This window comes from Ictidomys tridecemlineatus, chromosome 2, assembly GCF_052094955.1.
Source record: "Ictidomys tridecemlineatus isolate mIctTri1 chromosome 2, mIctTri1.hap1, whole genome shotgun sequence".
Classification (NCBI taxonomy): Eukaryota; Metazoa; Chordata; class Mammalia; order Rodentia; family Sciuridae; genus Ictidomys; species Ictidomys tridecemlineatus.
The window spans coordinates 43,620,561-43,637,363 of record NC_135478.1 but is presented as its reverse complement, the minus strand read 5'-3'; the positions used below and the strand labels follow the sequence as shown (position 1 = coordinate 43,637,363).

Below are 16,803 nucleotides of genomic sequence, written 5' to 3'. Positions count from 1 at the left end.
GCAGCAGACTCCAGCAGTTCACTGTCAATTTCTTCTTCTTTTAGGAATCTTGTCATGCAAATTCGAAGAATGAAATCCACAAACCAGGATAAGTAAGTGTAAGACTGGGATTAATTGAAGGATAGAAAAGGAATAGAACTTAACCATTAAAACATAATAAGAGTGGGTCCAATAACAGATTTTCTCCATCCACATATGCTAGTCTAGGAGTTTATATAGCACTTGAGTCACTGCTAGTGGTCTAAACTTATACACATTAGGGTTTGAAAAAGTACCAACCAACACCATTGGTTCAAACTTGCTAATTGGGGTTTGAAAATGTACTGAGGCTATTGGTCAACTCTTGAGTTCCATCTTCCTTTCAGGACTGCCCCACTCTATTTTCTCACCGCAGGTCAGGAAGTTGAGGTCCTCAGATGGTCTATGTTTACAGTGGGCTTCTGCAATGGTGTCCACACGATGCCCAGGCCTGGATGCTGAAGGGTAACAGGTTGGCACACTTTGGCTTTGCCTTGTTTTGTTGGTGGTTCGCTGTGCCTTAGGCCTATCTTGTTGGTGTGGCAGGCTCCACACAGCTGTTGACTGTGCTTGCCACCTGCACTCCAACCCACTCAAGCTGCCACTCTCTGGTCTCAATTATACACTGCTGCTTCTAGGCAGGACCAGTAGGTCAGGTGCATGACTTGGCAGCTGGGGAACCAAGTCATTCCCTCCTCTGAAGAAATATCCCTAACTGCTGTTAGGGGAAAGGAGTTATGTCTGCTCTGGCTATTTCAGGCTGAAAAGGGGCATTGAGGGGGGAACAGCAGTCAGGGTCTTTCTACAGAGGCCTATCTAAGTGTATCCAGTAGAAGGGGAGCTTGGTTTTGGATTCCATGTGTAAGGCTATTTGGAACTTGCGAATCTCGCACATCAGTCGAGGTTCATGGTGGTGGTTGGTAGATGACAGGACTATGAATACATCAGGCAGATATCATGTTAAGACAACAATATACAAGTAAACAACAGTACAAAAGCAATAAATTATTAGCCAATCCCTGAAAACCATGAAGGTGGGTAACTTATTAAAGATTAAGGTGGAGGTCTAACAGTAACTCAATACATATTTGCTGAATTGATGAAGTCTTTTTTTTTTACACATTTTTTACTGGTGCATTATAATTGTACATGCTCATGAAATTTGTTGTTAAATATTTATTTGTACATATACACAATACAACAATATAATTTGGCCAATATCACTCCCTGATGAAGAACCTTTTTTTTAATATATTTTTTTAGTTGTTGATCGACCTTTTATTTTTATTTATTTGTTATGTGGTGCTGAGAATTGAACCCAGTGCGCCAAGCACGCTACCACTGAGCCACAACCCCATCCCCTGATAAAGAATCCGGAGGATGTAGCTCAGTAAGAGCATTAGCCTAGCATGCACGGTGGCCCTGGGCTCAGTCCCCAGCATATTAAAAAAAGAAAGAAAAGAAAAAAGAAAGAGCAAAGTACAAAAGTACTTGTCTTAAGCCTCCTATTATCTCCAGACTCATTTTGTGCCACTTCTACTAATCATTAGTAACAGTATATAATCTTTTCATCAATGCATCAAATATTTATTTAGTCCTGTGCCAGGCATATTGGTGTGCAACTTTTAACAGTCTCATTTCTTTTCTTGCTATCCCTTTTCCTAGAAACTTAGGAAAGCATTCAGTAAATACCATATTTATTGTGGTTCTCCTATCTTCCTTCATTCAGTTCGGTTACGTTTCCCAGAATGGTGATCCCTTTAGCATCTACTGCTTGCTTCTATCTTATGTCTGATTACATCAAAGTGAAGTTATACTTGTGTTTGACACCTCCTCCAAGACCTCACCTTCCCCAATCTCTAACCAACAACACCTGCTATCCTCTCAGAGGGAAAGGATTGAGGTTTTATTCACCTACATCACCAGGGCCCGGCACAAAACCTGGGTTGGGGATAAAATTCTATAAATAGGTAGTTTAATGAACAACATGGTTTAACATTTTGAGGTCTCTCTACAACAAATGAGTTAAGTATTATTATCTTCATGATATAAAAGAGAAATAAAGGCTTGAAAACGCTTTGAAACTTCCCCAAGGTTACACTGCGGTGGAGCCTGTAGTCCCCGGAATTCAAAGAATGAAGTAAACATTGATGCTAAATGATAAAGATCTTCCCTATCTTTTCTTGAAGTTTTCATTTAGTTTTTGCTAGATCTTCTTTAGACCAATGATTCCTTATCTACCTTAAGATTGTGAATGAATTTTTCATATCAGCAATTGGTCGATCCCTCTCTGGAAGTAACACAAAAAACTTTTTTTAAGTCTCACTCTTCCGGGGTAGAATCCACGTAAGAGCCCTGGGGCACACAGTAGGTCCAGTAAGAAGAACGGTCATTCGAAATTAAAGAACTAAGAAATAGTTTTTCTTCCAGTACGAAACACAACGAACAGTTTAGCAGGAGGAGGGTAGTCTGTCTCACGTTCTCAAATCCTGAGACTCGTGGAATTTGCGGGCTCACACCTAGTGCGGCAGTGGGTGACTGTGTTGCCCACAACTAAGATGGCTGCTGATGAATATCACCTTTGAATGCTTTGTCCTCTTTGCTAGTTAGTATTCTCAGTGATAAATGCACTGAAGAAAACTTAGTAAAAGTTGGTACCTCCTTACTTAGAAGGTAAAATAGGAAGTAGGCATGGTTCATTTATGAAACTTTCAACCACTCAAATTCTTTCCTGCCCTCAACCAAAATGGTGGTCAAGGTTTTCCGGAGGGCTGAAGCCTTCAGCCCTTAACTAAGATGGCACCCAGAATTTGGTTAAAAATTAGTTTGCCCTCTTTTTGCCCTCGACCAACATGGCCTCCGCAGCGTCGTTCACGTGACATTCCCGGACTACGGCACGGGAGAGGGGGTAGGAGGGCCCTTGAAAAGGGTGCGCGTTCCCGTGGCGGTGCACCGGGTAGGTTTCAGTCAGAGTCACTATGGCGGCCGGCGCTGGCAAGGTAAGCTGAGGCGGCGGCGACCGCAAGGAAGGCAGGACCGATCGTGGCGTTCTTGCTTCAAATCCCCGCAGCCTGCTTGCGGAGAGATCCACCGAGGTCGTGGTCAGCGACGGGTTCTGGAGGGGGTCTGGCTGAGAGGGGCGAGGGCTGAGACCGGCGGGCACCGGCTCCTGACGGCCGTTTGTTTTGATGTTTTCCCCACCAGGTCGGAAAGTTTCCTGCCTCGTCGGGCACAGCCTGAGCTTGCCCCACTGGCCGCGAGTGGTGGAGGCTGCGGCGGACCCAACCCGGGGCCTCCAGGCCTCTCCCTCAACCTTCGGGCCAGTCTCCCTCCCCCACCTCTTCGTCCTCCGGGATCTGCGGCTGCCGTCCCTGAGATGCGACCCTCCCGGGGGCGATCCTAAGGGGTTGTGCTGAGCGGCAGCCGAGAGCTCAGGCGTCCAAGAACCAACTTCCCGCCGACCCGGTCGTCCGAGCCTCCTTGGGGTAGCGCCTCGTTCAGTCCGCACCGGCCTGCGAAGCCGGGTCCCCGCCCTGGTCGCGGGGACATCCGCCAGGTGCCCGGGAGTCCGGATTCGGCTGCTGCCAGAGCCCCTGCGGGCCTCCACCCCTCGCGCTGAGGACCGCCGCCTCGGCTCGTGCCTGGCCGGGGACCCTTGCCCACTCCCGGGCGGCCTCCGCGCAGCAGTGGCAATGCAGACTGTCCCGCTGGCCCTCTAGACCCCCTCGCCGTCGCCTTCGCTTCTCCACCCCCGAGGCCCTTGAGCACCAGCGGTGGCTGCCCAGAGGTGCTTTGGCTACACCTTTCTTTGGCCTCGAAGGACCTTCCTGGCCCAACCAAACCGACCCTTCCTTCATGCTGCAGTGCTGCAACGTTTCCGCCACCAAGGGGGAGAAGCGCCCGCGATCTCAAACAAAACACAAGAATTGGTGTGTGACTCATCTGCTTGGATACCTTCAGTCCCCAAACTGTCTTCCAGGAGTTTTCTTGGCCGAAACTGCCCGATGTTTGAGCCTTTTCTTCCCAGGGAAGATGGACTGAAAGATGCTGGTTGGGGACTTTTTGTGATCTGGGCGCTGCTGTGTTTTAAAGGAGGTGATGGGACTTGGGCTTGCTTGTCTCCCCACCCAAGTGAAGAGTTGTTGATGTTCACTGGTTATGCTTAGACAATGTGCAGTGTGTTTTAATTTAAAATTTTTGGGGGGATAGGGGTGTTGGCTTGTGAAGAGCATTCCGAATCTAGAGGAACTCCTTGTTGTCCCTGGTAGGAGAGACATCCCCAGTCTGTCCTCGATGCCGTCTGCCTTGGCAATCTTCACTTGCCGCCCGAACTCTCACCCGTTTCAGGAGCGTCATGTCTACCTGGATGAGCCCATCAAAATCGGCCGCTCGGTGGCACGCTGTCGACCAGCACAGAATAATGCCACCTTTGATTGCAAAGTGCTCTCAAGGAACCATGCTCTCGTCTGGTTTGATCACAAGACTGGCAAGGTAATTTCACCACATTGTCTAACAATCTTTTCAGTTTTTCTTTGCTGAGAGCCATAATGTATGCAGGATCCCAGGGTTGCATCCAGAGGACACTGTCAAAAAGGCCATGGAACCAACTTTTTGTGTGCCTTATTCTAGTGGAAATCTAATTGAGGTGGTTGAATGAAAACAGAGAAGGTATTGTAATTAAATGACTCAGGAGGGCGATGGCATCTTGATAACTGTGGTCATTCCCAGTGAAATCTCAAACCCTAATTCTTTGCGGAAAACTAGATAGTGAAATTTGGCATCTTGCTTTCAATCTTTTAGAAAGGTGAATCTGCACTTCAGTGCTTGATTAAGCAAGCAGCCTTTCCCAAAGCAATTCGGGAAATTTGGCCTGTGTTACACTGGGACTCAAGTGTCCCTGTGGTGAAATGTAGTTAACAGCTTTTAGTTGAGTTCAGATAAGGGCCTTTCTAGTAAGGATAATCGCTTGTGCAAGCTTAATGTTTTTCAAAGGTCTGTTACATATTTATACTTTTGAAGGAATAATTTGCAATAACCAAAGCAACTTAATTAAGTGTGAACAACTGTAAATTTTTGTTTTCAGAGTTTTGTTTACAAGTTGGGTGAAAAATATACCTATTATTTTTGAAAATCACTTTTTGATATTCTCTGCAGCACTTATTTAGTACATAATGCTTACTTACAGGGTGATATTAAAACATTAGTGTTAGGAAATTAATTTATTTTCTGAAATTATATCCAGTGCTATCAATTACAGCATTACTTAAATATAACAGGATGAGTTCAGTGCATTTCATTTTAAGTGTAAACATTTTGGCATTTTTATGTTGACACTCTAATTAATGTATGTGTGTGCTTTAAATTTAAGAAATCAAAAGAGTAAGATCCTTTCGTTTTTAAATCTTGTATGGAGGGGGTATGTATACCAAAGAGTTCATCTTTGTGCCTAAACCTGAGGTTTTATTTGAACTGAATCAATTTATACTGAATCAATTCCAACTTAAAGTAAGTTATGTAAGGCTAATAGGAATATCTCAGGTTTCATCTCCTGACTTTTTGCCCCCTCTTTGAGTTAAATGATCAAGCTTTTCTTAAAAGAATATAAGTCTTCAAGAGTAGTTTTTTGAAATGAAAGAAACATGAGCCTCATAAAGAAAATATTTCTGTGGCTACTGACTTAAAGAATTATTAAATAAATTACCTTTTAAATAGAGGAGGATGAGATTGCCCAAGTGTGTGTGCTTGTATAATACCTATAACCTACTCTGTGTAGGATAAAATCTGAAAAATTATGTCAATTTTTCTGTATTAACACCAGCCGCTCATTTACCTGTGGAACAGACTCCTTTTTCTCCCTGGAAGCTAAAGCTTGGGTGCTTCAAAGACTTCATACATTTTCTGTAATCCTTTAAAATGAGTGTTCTCGGAGCTCATCTTTCCAACTATTGAACTAAGTATCAGTTAACTAGTGTCTTAATTCAACCAGCTTTTACATTTTTGCCTTTTTGTCCTTGGTCCAACTTAATCAGATGATAGGTTTGCTCACAGTGTATGCTATTAAATATACTTTCTTTGATTCAACACTAAAAGGAGACTACAGTTTTTCTTTTTTTAAAATAGTGTTGCATGCACAGTGCTTCCCATGGCTATACCAAAACCCTCATAGTAGGTTAATTTATAGATCAATAGGAGCTAGGGAGTAGATTGTTTAGTGGTAGAGCACTAGCCTAGCATGTAGCACCACAAAAACAAACAAGCAAACAAAAACCCAACTATTTTGGGATGACTAAGAATATATCAGTATTGAGTAGTTATGAATTTAGATGACATGTTGAAATTTAATGGAATTTGTTATTTAGGAAAACTTTTTATCTTTTGGCTGGGAATATAGCTCAGTAGAGTGCTTGCCTAGCATGTACAAGGCCCTGGGCTTGATCCCCAGTACTCACTCCCTCACACACATGCAAAAACCCAAACAAACAAAAACCTTATTTTTGAAGGATAGACTTGTTTTATTTCTATCATTTTCACTTGTTTTTTTCTTTTGCCTTATTAGCTAAAATAACAGTCAGCATATGAGGCAATTAATGTATACATAGAATTATAAACTAACTACCACATAGTCTAGTTAAAATAATAACCTCTCAGATCTTGCCATGTTTTCAACTTGTTTTAGGAATTAAAGCTTGATTTGACTAGACAGGTTTTTATTGAGCATCTATTATGTGCCAGATGCTGAGAGTTACTGAAGAAAACCATACCAGTTTGACCAAATATCATAATTTACTGTTTTCTATGTGAACTTTGTAGTTTGGAAATTTATGCTGTGATCAGCTAATAACAAAAATCCTCAGGCCTAATATATATCTCCAGCAAATTATAAAACACAAGAATCTCTCCTATAAGTATCATTTCAAAGAAGTTTGTTGTTCAGACATTTCTAAGCTTCAATTTTCTTTTCTTTTTGGTGCTTGGGTGCAAAGCAGAAGCTTACCACTGAGCTGTATCCCCAGCCCCCCTCTCATTGTTTTGAGGATTGAGATAATTATGTAAATCACTTAGCACCTTGTGCCTGGTCCTTATTAAGGGCTCAGTACTCAGAGAAGGAGGAGGGTGTTTGGGGGGGAACAGAGAATCTTCTTGACAGAATAGCACTTTGTAATTTGCTATTGTGCTATGCAATTTTAGGAAGCTAATGAAAAATCATTTTTCTTTAATGTGATACAAGTTGAAGTAATTTTAAAAATAGAAACTAATGAAGTTGATAACTTTGTCCAAGTAGACATTTTGCTTGAGGGGTTGGAAATGGGAGTAATATGCCCTTTGATTGACTTTCAATTTGTAGGTAACTTGGGAGGGCCATTAAAAGTGGGAAGAAATAATAAATACTTGAAACTTTTTGATTATTCAAAGAACATTCATTATAGAAAACTGACAAAATGTAGGCAGATGGAAATCTAGCTGACACTTTTTAATGCTAAATCCATGGAATGTTTCATTGTATTTAAACCTGCATGTTGGAGGATGACAGGTTTGCCACAAAGTGTAGTTTTTAATATCTTTCCCAAATCATCTTCTCAGGGATGTAACAATTGTCCTGGCTCTGTGTATCATCCTTCACTCCATTTTGGAGTTCAGAATCTTCAAATTAGGTAACAAAACGATTATTAGTCCTTCAGTTGACTCAAAAGTGCTCATGAGCAAGCAAATCAACCCATACGGTAGTTGCACAGAAGGAGTTGGTGAATGTGATTTGAATGGTACCTTTTGATTTGAGGCTTTGGGCACTGGTGACAGACAGGCTAGTGGTTGACACAGTAGTCTACCATAGTCTCATTGAAATTTACTTAGTAGTACTGGCTGTCTTGCCATTCTCACTTTGCATATGTTTGAGCACCTGTTCTGTCATGATCTGTTTTAATGAAGGATATGGTATTGAGGTGAGAAGAAATGGCAACTCCTAAGAAGTGATTATTTCTTCTTTGTAGGAGCTTATTATATAGAGAGGGTGATTGTTCACCTTGAAAACAGTTGATTGAGATGATAATATATGTGTTTAAATCATAAGAAAGTGATGGGGTGGATAAATAAAAGTAAAGTTTTTTTTTTAGTTGTTTTTGTTTTCAGGGGATGTGGGTAGAATAAAAGAAAAGGAGAAAGGTTTGAATCAGCTTGGCATCTTCCCATTGCTGAGGGAACTGATTTTATTATATTGGAGTGTTCTTTTGGAGAGTTATGGGTAAACATCATCCATTTTATGGGTGTGATATTGTTTTTATGTTTGTGTCTTTGTAATTAACTATCAGACCCTGGAGGAGATGTGTCTGTTTCCTACTATTTTGTATAAAGTAGATTTTGAGTAAATAAATCTGAGTAGTGTGGTGTCAGGTTGTGCAGTGCCTTCATTACCAAGCCAAGAATGTGGCACCTTTGTTTCAGTAAAGGTCAAGGAGAGTTCTGAGCAGAGGCACTGACACTAAAACCACCATTTAAGAAAGAATGATGTGGGCTGGGGTTGTGGCTCAATGGTAGAGTGCTTGCTTATCATGTGTGAGGCCCTGGGTTCGATCCTCAGCACCACATAAAAATAAATAAATAAATAAATAAAAGGTATTGTGTCCAACTACAACTGAAAAAGAAATATTAAAAAAGAAAGAAAAAGAAAGAAAGAAAGAAAGAAAAAATAATGCAAGAACAGTATGTATAGACTGACCTGGAACAGGGAAAAATGAGTAAGTGTTTAACCAACACTTGTGCACTAACTATATGCCAGGCCCTGTACCAGGCCCTGTCCTAAATGCTTCACACATGCCAGGAGCAGTGACAGAAGCCTATAATCCCAGCAACTTGGGAGGCTGAGGCAGGAAAATCACAAGTTTGCGACCAGCCTTAACAACCTTGCAAGACCTATCTCAAAAGAAAAACTTAAAAAGGGATGGGAATATAGCTCAATGGTAGAGCACCTCTGCGTTCAGTTCCCAGGACCAAGACAAGACAAAAGAGATTCAATTAACTGTTTTACCTTTAACTTATTTATTTAATCCTCAACTCTCTGAGATAGGTGCTTACTTTTCCCACACAAATGAGGAAATCGGGGCACAGAAATTAGGTTAGGTTAACTTGCCCAAGTTCACATACCTAGTGAATGGTAGAACTGAGATTTGAGCCCAGATATTTTTACTCTTGACTCTAGAGCCTGAGCTCATAACCAAAGCCATTCCAAGACTTTGTAATATTTTAGCTAGGATGTGATTTTTGTAAGGTCAGTTGGAATAAAAAGATTAATTGCCAGAAATGAAATCAGACAAGAGTGTTAAATTGTCCATTAGAACTTCAGCAAAGAGAGAAACTGTAAGAACTAAAGATTTTATTGACCTTAGGACTGTGTGTGTGAGTGTGTTACTGCAGATTGAATTTAGGGTTTTGCTCTTACTAGGCAAGGTGGCCATTGAGCTTTAAACCCCAGTCTCTAGACCTTAAAATTTTTAGTAAAGGGCACTCTATTTAGATAGTCAGTCAAGGAAAGGAGGAATTGCTTAAGCAAAGGCAAGGAGGAGGAAGGATAGGACATGTTCCAATGACATTGCAAGGAAGTCTTTGCAAAGGAAAAAACCAAGATTGGTTCTTTCCATTTTCTTAGCATGTCTAAACATGACTGCAAAGATCCTGGCCATATCTTTTGAGAAAGGTAGATTATACATTCACTGGTTTTGTGTGTTTAACAGATAACTAATTTTTTTTGTTGTTGTTGTTCACAGAAGTGAAAAGGTCACTAAAAGGTGCTGTTTTTTTTTTTTTGTGTGTGTGTGTGTGTGTGAGAAAATTGTTTGACACACACTATATTTAAGGTTAATGTTAACATGGATAGAAAGCCAGGTTGTATATATAAAGCACATATTTATTTCTTTCTATGTTACTTTTTGTGGTCTCACTAAGTTGCTTAGGTCCTGGCTAAGTTTTTTGGGTGGGTACTGGCGATTTAACCCAGAGGTGCTTTGCCACTGAGCCACATTCCCAGCCCTTTTCATGTTTTATTTTGAGACAGGGTCTTGCTACATTGCATAGGACCTCACAAAGTTGCTTAGGCTGACTTTGAACTCACAATCCTCTTGTCTCAGCCTCTCTAGTGCTGGGATTACAGGCATGCACAACCACACTTGGCCTGACTAAATTTTTGAGAGTGGCCTCAAACTTGCAGTTCTCCTGACAGAATTGCTGGGGTTATAGGTGTACACCACTGTGCTCAACTCAGTGTTACTTTTTACAATAGTGGGAAATAGATGAACTATTTTCTCTGTTATTTTTAGTAGTTAAACAAGTATGGGTGGTGGGTTGAGAATGTGGCTTAGTGGTATAATGCTTGCCTAGCATGCATAGCCTTGGGTTTAATCCCCAATTCTAATAACAAAAACAAAAAAAGTATGAGTGGTGGGTGGGTACATGCTGTAATCCCAGCCACTTCAGAGACTGAGGCAGGAAGATCACAAGTTAAGGCCAACCTGGACAATTTAGCTAGACCTTTTCACAAAATAAAATGGGCTGGGGATATAGCTCAATGGCAGAGCACTTGCCTAGTGTGTACAAGGCCCTGAGTTCCAAGCTACCACAGGGTGGGGAAAATATACGTATGTATAATTTTATGGGTGAGTACACTTAAAACCATTTTTTTCTCCACTTATTTGTAAGTAAGGTTAAATTCACTCTAGCTTCTCAGGCTCTTATTTGGTTTTCTTAAGTGGTTATTTATGTTAGAGCTTAGTATCCATTCTCTTTGGTAAATAGAGAGGAGAGTGTCTGTCATTTAGGGTTTAAGTGAAAAGATTTCGAGATTGGTTCTTAGTGTATGTTGGTTACTTGGTGATTATTTGAATCAAGAAAAAGGTTGGCATTTATTAGCTGCTGAAATGTTGTCAGTACTCTTTCCTCTCCTGGGTACCACGCTTCTCTTACTGGTACTTCAGGTAGACGATTTATACCCCTGTTCAAAAATCTTGGTTGTTGCCCCATTAATGTTTAATATTAAAATCTGTTTCTTGTTTTCTTTTTTTCCTCTCAGCTTTATCTTTTATTACAGTTTTTTCTTTATCCCAAACTGTGTATCAGCCCTTTGACAATGCTTACTGTTTCTACAAGTGCCTTTTGCTGTATTCCCTTCCAGAATGACCTCTCTCCTTCATCCCTTGAGGCTTTGTTCCAATGTGAAACTTTTCCTGTCTCCCACTAACTGAAGAATTAATTGCTTCTTTCTCTATATTCCTATAGAACTTTGTATATAATTTCATTATAGGATATAGACAACAAAATAACCATGATGCAAATGTACTATTTCCCTGAGGCAAGCACTTGAGAACAAAGGAGTGGGTACTATATAAATTTTGAGTAAATGAAATATGAACAATGGAGTAGTTGTATTTCTACAAGTCCCTGGAGAGTCAAAGGGCAGAAAGTCATTCAAGTTAGTTCTCAATTTGAGATCATGGACTCAATTACCAATATATAATCTTTGTATAAATCATTGTTTTTTTTTTTTTTAAAGAGAGAGGTGAGAGAGAGAGAGAGAGAGAGAGAGAGAGAGAGAGAGAGAGAGAGAGACAGAGAATTTTTAATATTTATTTTTTTAAATTTTCGGCTGACACAACATCTTTGATTGAACCCGGGCTGCACGCATGCCAGTCGAGCGCGCTACCCCTTGAGCCACATCCCCAGCCCTATAAATCATTGTTGATTGAGAATAATAATGTTCAAGACACTTTGCTAAGTGTTTTGGGACTGTAGATAATCATGTGGTTTATATTAGTTTTGAATATACATATATACACTCATGCAGAATAATACTTTCTTGGGGGAGATTTTAATGTATTTTAAAGTATTTTCTTATTTTATTTGATCTGTTTAACACTCTTAAAAAGTAAGTAAAACACTGTAGTCTGTCTCCTTTTATCCAAGAAGAGTTTGTTTAGAGTTTATTTGTACAAGGTCATTTAGTAGTAATTAAAACTAGAATCTAGATTTCTTATCCCCCAAATAAAAACCAAGTATTATTCCCTTATTCTAAATTCTTACTCCCTACCCCGCCCCACCACTGGGGATTGAACCAGGGACACTTTATCACAAAGCTACATTCCCAGTCTTTTATTTTGAGACAGGTTGCTAGGGGCAGGGAGTAATGGGGAGTGTGATTGTTAATTTTGGGTCAACTTGGCTAGGTTGTGTTTTTGGTCAAACTCAGTCTAGACGTTGCTATGAAGGTATTTCTTAGATATGATTAACTTACCAATAGATTTTGAGTAAAGTGTATTTCCTCTATAATGTGAGCAGGCCATTATCAGTTGAATCAGTTGAATCCTAAGGAGAAAAGACTGAGACACCTTACCCCTGCCCCCAAGAAGGAATTCTGTCCCCAGAGAACCACTGGTTAAAACTGCAATAACAGCTCTTCCTGAACTCTCCAGTCTGACACTGCTGATTTCAGATTTGCCAGGCCCCACAGTCACATGCACCAATTTCTTAAAATTAATCTCTCTGGGGGCTGGGGTTGTGGCTCAGTGGTAGAGCATTTTTTTTTTTTTTTTAAAGAGAGAGTGAGAGAGGAGAGAGAGAGTGAGAGAGAGAGAGAGAATTTTTAACATTTATTTTTCAGTTCTTGGCGGACACAACATCTTTGTTGGTATGTGGTGCTGAGGATCGAACCCGGGCCGCGCGCATGCCGGGCGAGCGCGCTATCGCTTGAGCCACATCCCCAGCCCCAGTGGTAGAGCATTTGCCTGGCACATATGAGGCACTCGGTTTGAGCCCCAGCACTACATAAGACTAAATAAACAAAATAAAAGTATTTAAAAACATTAATCTCTGTGTGTGTGTGTGTTTTCATACACATGTTATTGGTTCTGCTTTTCTAGAATCCTGACTGATACAGAGAAATACTGCTAAATGGGTACAGGTTTCTCTTGGGGATGATGAAAATGAAAAATCAACTGTGGTGATAGTTGTGTAACTGTGAATCGTATAATTTATTTACACACATATAAATATATTTATTTACCTTTTTTTTTTTTCCCTCCCAAACTGGTGTTTGAGCCTAGGTCCTCACACATGCTAAGCAAGTGCCCTACTACTGAACTACAGCCTTGGCTCTTTTTTAGAATTTTATTTTGAGGTAGGTTCTCCAAAATTGCCTAGGCTGGCCTTGAACTTGTGATCCTCCTACCTCAGCCTCCCATATAGTTGGAATTATAGGTGTGTGTTACCATGCTTGGCTTAAGTTATATACTTTAAATAGGAAATTGTATTGTAGGCAAATTATATCTCAAGAAAGCCCTTATTAAAAAAAGGAACATTAGATGGAGTAATAGTATTAGTTTAGTGAAACAAATTAGAGTATAGGAATGGAAGAAAGTGAGTATTCAGATGTGGATTAATTCAGCATCTTTTGCAATATAGTTTGATTTGTCTCTGTTAGTGTAAATGTCTTATTCTTGGACCTTTGCTTTAACAAATATAGTGGATGGAGTATTTCCAATTAAAAAATATTTGTGGGGTTGGGGTTGTAGCTCAGTGGTAGAGCACTTGCCTGGCATGTGTGAGGCACTGTGTTCGATTCTCAGCACCACATAAAAATAAGTAAAGGTATTATGTCTATCTATACAAGTAAAAAATATTTTAAAAAACATTTGTAATTTGCTTCAACTGTGATATTATTTGGAAATTGTAACGCTAGAGTCTTAACGTGGGCATTGAAAAATGATTTGTAAGATGCAGTTTAAAATTCCCTTTCTGAACTTAGGAAGTGTAAGATAGTAATTTTACTCATCAATGATTTTTGAGGTATGTGGCCATATAGAGGTTGGTAAAATATTATTAGAATGAATGATGCTGTTTTTTTTTTTTTTTTAAGTGGGTGGGAGGGGATGGGGATTGAACCCAGGGGTACTTTACTGCTGAGCTGCATCCTCAGCCCTTTTTTGAGACAGGGGCTTACTATGTTGCCTAGGGTCTTGATAAGTTGCTGAGGCTGGCTTCAAACTTTTGATCCTCTTGCCTTAGGTATGTGCCATTGCATCTAGCAAATGATGCTGTTTTGATTAGTAGAAACTATTCACTTAAATTGTAGTTGAACTTAAACTGGGATCATTATGCATTCTAGTCTAAAGCTTGCAGTGTAATATAGTGTCCAGTAGGTAGCTCTGTAAAAATATAATTAAAATTCAAATAAATTGAACAATAGAAGTATCTGTGATTCATTGTTTCCAGGGAGCTAGGAGTGATGTGTTTCTTCCCCCAGGAATGGGGGCAGAGAGTGTGGGAGGAATGAAGAGGGCTTCACAGAGAAAGTTGTTTTTAAGCCACTGTTTGAAAATTGAGTAGGGTTTTGCTAGGTGGATAAAAACGAGCAGAGCATTCTAGCCTGAGGCAACAGCATGAGTTTAAGGCTGGAAAGTCTAAAAGAGAATGATATATTCTGGGAAACACAAATCCAGAAGTTAACAGAATTGGGGAGGGTAAATAAAACTGCTGTCAAGTCTCTGAGGTACCTGAACACTGCTAGCTTAGGCCTGATTGAGGAGTAGTTAAATTTTTTGGAGTTGGTCTCCCTGAGTTGGAATCATGGCTCCATTGCTTCCCAGATGACTGACCTTGGGGAGTCTTTGTGCTTCATTTTCCCCTCTATAAAAATAGTCTCGGGCTGAGGTTATAGCTCAGCCACAGAGTCCTTACCTGGTGTGCTCAAGGTCCTGGATTCAATACCCAGCACCTCAAAAAAAAAAAAAAAACAAAAAAAAAACAAAAAAAAAAAACTAAAAGAAAGCTAATAGTAAAATTTAGCTCACAAGACTGTCATCAAGATTTAATAAGAATTCATATAAAGCACTTAACAGGATGTCTATTGAACATAAGTATTCAATAACTGTGGCTATTATAATTTTTTCTTGTTTTGTGTTTGCACAAAATACTTATATACTTATTTTATGTACAAGTACTTTTTCATTGTTAAAAATTTTCTTCTTTGAATAGTTGTCTTTAGAGTTTTCTAAACAAAGTAAATTATTTTACATGTGTGAAATTTTTGAATGTGTTAAAGAAAGTCTTTTAGTAATACCTATTATTCCGTACTCTCAGTTTATATATTTTTACTCTAAAAGCAGGAAATATCAGTAGCATGCTTGGTCTGTCTTACTTGAAGTTATGAAATTAAAGGAGTTCAGTAAACTAAAAGACAAGAATCTAGTCAATCAGGAAACACATATCAAAGTTTGTAATGCCATAATAGGCAATGGATCATAATGAACATATTATGATGTTACTTCAGTCTTCAAGGATCTTTTAGTTTAATTGAGAAGCTAAAGCTAACTGCTGTTAAAAATTAGGGAAGAATTAAGTTGTAAATGGAATTAAGAGCATTGTATGATCAAGATAGAAACAGCTTATCTGTCTAGGAAGGGGCACTGGAATTAGAACCTGAAAGTTTAGGATAGATAATAACATATCTTTGACATATAAAAGCCTAGCACTAAAAGACATAAGAGCAGAGTAATTATCAGAAGGCAACTGAGTCTAGAAGAGCTGCACATTATTTGGAATTTTAGTTGTGTAACCTAGATACTATCTTAAGCAGAACATCAGTGTATTGAAAGGACATAGGGTAGCTCACAGAATTGCTGGGAATCCGGGTTTGGAAACTCTGATGCTAGATCCGTAGACAAAATCATGCCACAGAAATGGTCTGGTGTAGAGATGCTGCTGCATTCCTTGACCACTAGATACCCTCCCTTATAATGTGACATTTGGGATGGGATGATTCTTTTGCACGGTTGTCATTGCTACCTCTGGAAAGTGTGTACTTTCTACTCTGCCACCAATCATGTATATTTGTGATACTAACTCCTCATGTAGGGTCAGAGGCTAAGGTGTTTGATTGGCTGAGCCTAGGTTATATGTCATGACTTAGTGTTAGTCAATTCTCTATCTCTGTGACAAATACCTGATATAAATTAACTTATAAGGAAGAAAAATTCATTTTTGACTCACAAAGTTCAGAGGTTTCAGTCTATGGTCACTTGGCCTTGATGCCTTTGGGGCTGTAGTAACGGAGCACATGATGGTGTAGAGCATGTGGCAGAGGAAGCTGCTTACTTCATGGAGGCATGCTTCCAGTTTAATTGAGAAACTAAATTAAAGTGTTTAACTTCGACTGGATCCTACCTCTTAAAGGTTCCACTATCTCCTAATAATGCCACAGACTGGCAACCAAGCCTTCAACACATAGGCATTTGGAGACATTTAAGACCCAAACTATATGTAGAACTACTATATGATCCAGGTGTCTTACTACTGATTATATATCCAAAGGAACTGAACTGAATGTGTTTCAAGGAAAGATCTGCATATGCAAGTTTAATGGAGTTGTCTTTATTTATAAAAAGTAGTCTAGGACTGGGGGTAAAGACAGTATATGACATTTCAGCTTTTGGTTGGGAGTAGGCTTTGCTTCCTATCAAGTTGGTTAATTATTCAGTCATATCCAGGAATTTTAGATTCTGGTATCTGGGAAGATGACCATTGTTCTCATCAAGCAGAGTTTGTGTATTAAGGAACCCTGCAACTGGATTGACCAGCTGGGTTAGAGATAAACTTGTTCCATTTTAAAAGAAGTTTGTGGAGGTACATGGTTAATGGGGCAAAAGGAAAAAAACCTTTAGGAAATTAAGACATAAACCTTGGGGAAAGAATTTTGGAGTTGCAGGTATGTGCAAAGCTATGCTTCCCTGAAATCCATGCAGGTAATCC

General features: G+C 39.7%; 1 protein-coding gene across 24 annotated transcripts in view; it reads left to right on the top strand.

The window, feature by feature from the left end:
- Positions 1 to 3,707: 3,707 nt before the first annotated feature.
- Slmap (sarcolemma associated protein) overlaps positions 3,708 to 16,803 on the top strand; it is a 155,377-nt gene continuing 142,281 nt past the window's right edge. For all 24 annotated transcript variants that reach the window (XM_040289812.2, XM_078038347.1, XM_040289813.2 and 21 more), the window contains exon 1: positions 3,708 to 4,509. In XM_040289812.2, coding sequence (XP_040145746.2) covers positions 4,373 to 4,509 — 137 coding nt within the window. In that variant the 5' untranslated portion in view covers positions 3,708 to 4,372. The remainder of the gene's footprint in view (positions 4,510 to 16,803) is intronic.